Below are 5,704 nucleotides of genomic sequence, written 5' to 3'. Positions count from 1 at the left end.
CAAAAAAAAAAAAAAAAAAAAATCTTCTGGGATCTCTGTCACAGGACCTCTTTCTCCCTCATATCGTATCCAGTTTTAAATTACAAGGCTGATGTTCAAGTAATCTTGATTGGACCACAATTGGTTGAGTGAGGGACATAAATTAGATTGGTGAACAAAGTAGTTCGCATTTCTAACCTAATGTGCTTGGTGACTACAAGTATTTTAAGGTGGGTAGGGAGTAAATGCTTTTATAAAAAATTAATAAACAAAGGTGAATAGCATATTGATGAAAAAATCACCCAAATGAAACCTGAAATCTGAGAAGTCAGGAAAGAGGAAAGTTACAGAAAGATACTCCCGTCCAGATTACAGATATTAGATCTTCTGAAAGACTGAACAGAATGTCTTGAGATGACTTAATATACAGGATAGAACGTGGTAAAAGTCTAATATCCTGTGCTTTCGTGGAAGCTGTGTCATCCTCCGAGAAAACACCCGAAATTATCAGAAATACTGTGAGAGGGAAACAGGTGTAGCCCAGCTCGACTTAGCTCAGCCTTCAACAGAGAAGAAAACCACCTGGTGATACCATCAAAGAATTTACTAGCTGTGCTCATCACATTTGCCTTCATTGTGATGAAAATCCCAGACATCTTTATGGAGGAAGGATCTATTTTAGTAATAAATCAAACATTTTGAGTCCGTAATGACTAGGAATGTGTGGAGCAACAGCTAAGTTCACTGCAGAAGAACAGGAAAGCAAAGTGTGCAAGCAGGAAGCAGGAGTCAATTTGGCCAAGTGAGCTCCTTCTGCCAGCTATGTCCCCACTCCCAAAGGTTCTTTTATTTCAAAAATTACACCCTTGGAAAACATATATTCAAACCATGATTGTGTGGAGGAAATTTTGCATTCACATCTTAGCATAGGATGAGAAGACTGAAGGAAAACTGTAGAACGGAGCTTTAAAAAGTTGAAGTCTTAGATGATGTGGAAATCAGAAAAGAAAAAGAAAGTGTATGGTGATATGGAAAGCATAATGGAGTTCAAAGAGATGGGGAAGAATGGAAATCTTCACCATAACTAATAGGTAGAGGTAGCTTAATAACTGAGTTTAAACCTTATGGTCTTTTGGTTCCTCTGTGTAGCATTGGAGCCTGTCTTGGAACTCCTTCTGTAGAGCAGACTGACCTTGGACACAGAGAGATCTGTCTGCCTCTGCCTCCTGAGTGCTGGGATTAAAGGTGTGAGCCACCACCTCTTGACCCAGCTCTTGTGGTCCCTTAAAGAAGTTAGTTGATCTACCATTTCTAAGATGTTGGTAGCAACTAGTATCTCTTCAAGCTGATGACATTGTATTGGTCTCATTTCAGAACAATACCACTGGGAACACTTGATTATCTGTAACCAATTCTTCTAGAAACAATAACGAAAAGGAACATTTATCGTTTAATTTTCACTGAATATACAGAACAAGATTGCATTGATCATAGCTAACATGTGAAATTTTAGCAGAAGGTTTTGTTTAGTATCTGATAGTACAATAAGGCATTGAAATAATTAAGTTTATAGAGGTTGTCTAAAAGGTTCATGAATTATATAATTTGTAACTTGGAGAATGTACTAGAAAAATCAAGGTGTTGTAGAAATCTTGATTTTTGAACTTAACATTTAAATTCTAAGGGTGTGGAAAACAGAACACCCTGAATGAGTTCCTGAGTCAGTGTGTGCTGTTTTACATGGTCTCAGCCTAGTGACTAACTCCAAAGCCTCGGTTCCAAGGAGGCATAAAGTCTTTCTTGAAGGCTTGATTGTGAGTTTGAACAGCGTGTCCAAAAAACTCCTTCACAATTCTATCCTTGGTATGTTTCATGCTTGAAGACTATTTCCTAAAAATACAGTGCTAATGTTATGATCAAGGTGAACACCATAAATGATGACTCATTTGTCTTTGTATAATAACACCATCTTCTTGTTCAGTTGTATACAACCACCTTGCACACTGTTTAATTGTGCATATTCAACAGGCTAAGCTTCAAGGGTAAGCTTCCTATCAGAAACTAGTTCACTCAATACTAACATTTTTGTTCATCTGTCTGGCGTTTCTTCATTGCCTTACCACTCTAGTCAGGCCAGTTCCTGGAGCCGTGCAAGGATGCAGCTAAAGATGAGAGACTGAAAACATAAAATATGTTCTACCAGCATTCCCAACAGTTTGGCATGGAGTAAGATGCTATCATCTACAAAGTTCACATTCTAGAAATATAAACTGAGTTTAAAAAAAAAAAACACATGCCCAAAATACTCCTATCACAGAAACTTCTTATAATCTTAATCCTTTTTATTCTGGTCCATTTGTAGATATCCTTGCCTGTGTAAGGTTGATGAACTGTTGGTAAAAGTTTGGGCTTTCCTGTCAGTACTTCACCTTCTAGTGAACTATTGCTCTTTAACTGTAATACAATAATGAGATGTTCATGACAGAAAGAAGCACTTGGTAACAGTTTCCACGTAGATAACATGCCTCCTGTTTTCATTAAAAAGTTCTAAGGTGTTTTAAAGCACTATGACTCTTGTCTGTAAGGAATAGCATGTAAGAATATATAAACTATACAGAAGCCTATCTACTTAGGTCTTGATTTCTAAAGTTGGCTTTCAGGTATTTTTCAACATTTTTTGAGGTAAAACTAATGGTAACTTTATTGTATTTTTTCTTCTTGGTTCTAAATTGATTACAACTCCGATAAACACATATCTAAATCCCATGTCATATCATGGCTTTCTCCAAAGTCAGATCACGTATTTGAAAACAAAATATGGTAGAAATAATGTCCAGTGAGATTTTAGAGAGACAAATTGCACAAGAAATGAAGTGATGTGTTTGAGAAAATGTTCATTAACAGACTATGGGATCTTAAATTAGAAGCATTATCTTAATTTTAATTAGTAAATTTTTCCAAAGAGGACAATACAGACAGGTAAAAATTAGATGTAATTTTTACTTAGAATTTTTTCTAAGTGGACAGGGAAGCATAAATGTGTTTCTTTTTTATAATTTAATTACATTTCCAGTTCCTGACAAAACAATAATAGACAAGATATTTCAGATGTATTCAATAGAAACTATTATGTTTTATAGTGAATTAAGTTTTCAAAATTATTTATACTTTTCTACTGTTAGGAAACAAGATATTTACTGAATTTGTATAACTGTGAAATAGTATGATTTTTAAAAATTACATTACTAATATGAACTATCAAGTATTTCTCTAATTTTTCTTTAAGGCAAGATTGCACTCTATATCTTCTGATAGGTTAGATCTAACTATGCAGATGGTTTGACCTAACACTCATAAAGTGCCTTCTGCCTCTTGCTCCATAGTGGTAGAATTGTAGACTTGTTACACCATGTCCGGCTCTTTAATTTCTATTGAACATAAACTCTTCCGAATATTCACATATTAATCCATACCATTTCTCTTGTATTTTGGAGAGCTTTATTCTCTCTTTTTTCCTATTGTTCAAAAACTTTTATGAGTAAAAGTATTTCTTTGACTAAGTAAAAGTACAATAAATGAGAAGAAAAATTTAAATGTGGGGAAACTGAACATTAATACCTTTTGTACTAACACAAAACTTAAATTCTTTAACATGATAAGTAAAATTCTTTACTCGACATGAATTTAGTATAAAGAGGAAGAAAAATATTAATATAGAAATTATACACATTTTTATTGCTTACCCATCATTTAATTTGTAAATTAAAATTGAAAAATATTGCTGCTTTGTCTCTGGAGACAAGGTCTGATGTAACCCAGGACAGCTTTGAAATCACTATGCAGTAGGCGAGGACAACCTTGAACCCTGATCCTTCTTTTTTCCCCAATTGCTGGGATTACAGATAGGCATGGCTCATCCAGAACAGGCTCCAAAGCCACAGAGAAACCCTGTTTCAAAAAACAAAACAAACCAAAACAAAAAAAAAGTTTTATAACTTGCCATAAGTTTCTTACAATGGAATTTCGATATTCATCAAAATTCTCTCAACGGACAAGTCTGACTTGTACATTAAATGTTTGTTTCATGCTACCAGCAATTATCTGTAATTCAGAGAAAACTAAGGAACCAAATATTTTTGTTCAATTCTCAGTTTTTTATTTAGTTTCCAGGATCAAATATCGAGCTCTTTAATTTTTGAGGCTCCTGACAATGATGTATCTCCTTCGAATTCTAGTTGTATGTTCCGGAATGACGATGATGGCCTGGGCTTTGTTCTTACATTCTTAGGTCACACTTCTCTGGGTCATCTCTGTGTGTTCGCACTGGGAGATTGTTTGTGATCTTCCCCTGAAGAATATTATTCCACTCTTGCAGGATCTTCGCCTCTTCCTGCAGGGCGACTTCCTCATCCTGTAGAGCCCCACGCTCTTCTCTCAGTGCCTTGTTCTCCTCCCGGAGAGCCTGCTCTTCCTGCCACAAGTTCTGTTCTTCCATCTCCAGAGCAGCTTCCTCCTTTTTCAGCACCTCCTCTAGCTCCGCAGACACTTCATCCCTCATCAGAGCTTTCTCTGCCATTCTGAGAGCCCTCTCTTGGTGCTGGAGAGCCTTGGTCTCTTCATGCAGGGATTTGATCTCCTCATGGAGAGCCTTTGCCTCATTCTGGAATGCTTTCTCCTGCTGCCTGAGAGCTGTGATCTGAGCCTCCATGGCTCGGTTCTGTTGCCAGTAAGACTTTCTTTCTGTGTTCAAGGCACTGAGTTCTTCATCGGAGAGTTTTGGGCTCTCTAAAATCAACCTTTTCACTTTCCGGAGTAGCTGGTTCTGTTGCCTTAGGATACGATTTCTTTCCCTGATGAATTGGTTGTCCATTCGAAATGTTTTATTTTCTCTTCCTAAGGCTTTGTTTTCCCCCCAGAGGAATTTGTTGTCTGTTCTCAGAGCCTTGTTTTCATCTCTCAATGCCTTATTTTCTTTACAGAGGTTTTTTTGCACATCATGAGATTTACGCTTGAGTTTACTTTGATCTTGGGTACAAGAGAAACAAGAAAACAATCGCAGTATTTTCCCTTTATGTATTCGATTGGATCCAGAGACATCCATTGCCTGTCTGTTCACTACTGATAATCCCAAGAGAAAATGTCCTAAATCTGTTCATGCAGTCTTGGCTGTCTGTTGACTTCTTAGTGAGCAATAGAGTAGCTATCTGTTCAAAGCTCAGCCAGGTGCGCTGAAGGAGAGAAAATGACGGGAGAGACAAAATTAGACCCACTATTAGGCTGAGCTCACTAAAATTGTAGTTAATTCTAAACACACATTAATTAGAAATTAATCACTTTATTCTATGTAAGACATTACATTGAACAAGAGTAATGAATTGAAATGTCTGTGTTCGCAAGCTAAGCAGATTTTTAACCAATATTAGTGTTTTATATTATTACCTATTAGCTATACTAATTAATTGTCTTTAAATGCAATGACTGCTAGTATGGGAGCTTACTATTCCTTCAAGAATGTTTCTATTGGAATAACATCCAGTAAAAAAAGAAAAGAAAAGGATGGAGAAGACACTGAAGATATTTTAAGGCAATATGCACTAACGGTTACAGCACTTAATTAACTTAAAAGGAGAAATTAAAGTTTGGGCAACCAGCCTTACTTACATTGCTATGTTCTCTAAGTGACTTGTCAGCCCAGTTTCTGTTAGTAAAAGAAAACAAATAATCA

At 36.2% G+C, this 5,704-nt stretch overlaps 1 protein-coding gene across 1 annotated transcript; it reads right to left on the bottom strand.

Annotated features, from left to right (window-relative positions):
• Positions 1–4,255: 4,255 nt before the first annotated feature.
• On the bottom strand, positions 4,256–5,080 carry LOC101989131 (coiled-coil domain-containing protein 70-like). Its single transcript, XM_013353111.1, has one exon. It carries the CDS (start codon positions 5,078–5,080, stop codon positions 4,256–4,258), a length of 825 nt encoding a protein of 274 aa, XP_013208565.1.
• Between the last annotated feature and the right edge of the window lie 624 nt (positions 5,081–5,704).

This window comes from Microtus ochrogaster, unplaced genomic scaffold (assembly GCF_000317375.1).
Source record: "Microtus ochrogaster isolate Prairie Vole_2 unplaced genomic scaffold, MicOch1.0 UNK2, whole genome shotgun sequence".
Classification (NCBI taxonomy): Eukaryota; Metazoa; Chordata; class Mammalia; order Rodentia; family Cricetidae; genus Microtus; species Microtus ochrogaster.
Note: the sequence above shows the minus strand (reverse complement) of the source record. Positions and strands in the feature narration are given on the sequence as shown.

Coding starts and splice junctions, on each gene's coding strand:
- LOC101989131 (XM_013353111.1), bottom strand. CDS start 5,080: ATGGATGTCTCTGGATCCAATCGAATACATAAAGGGAAAATACTGCGA.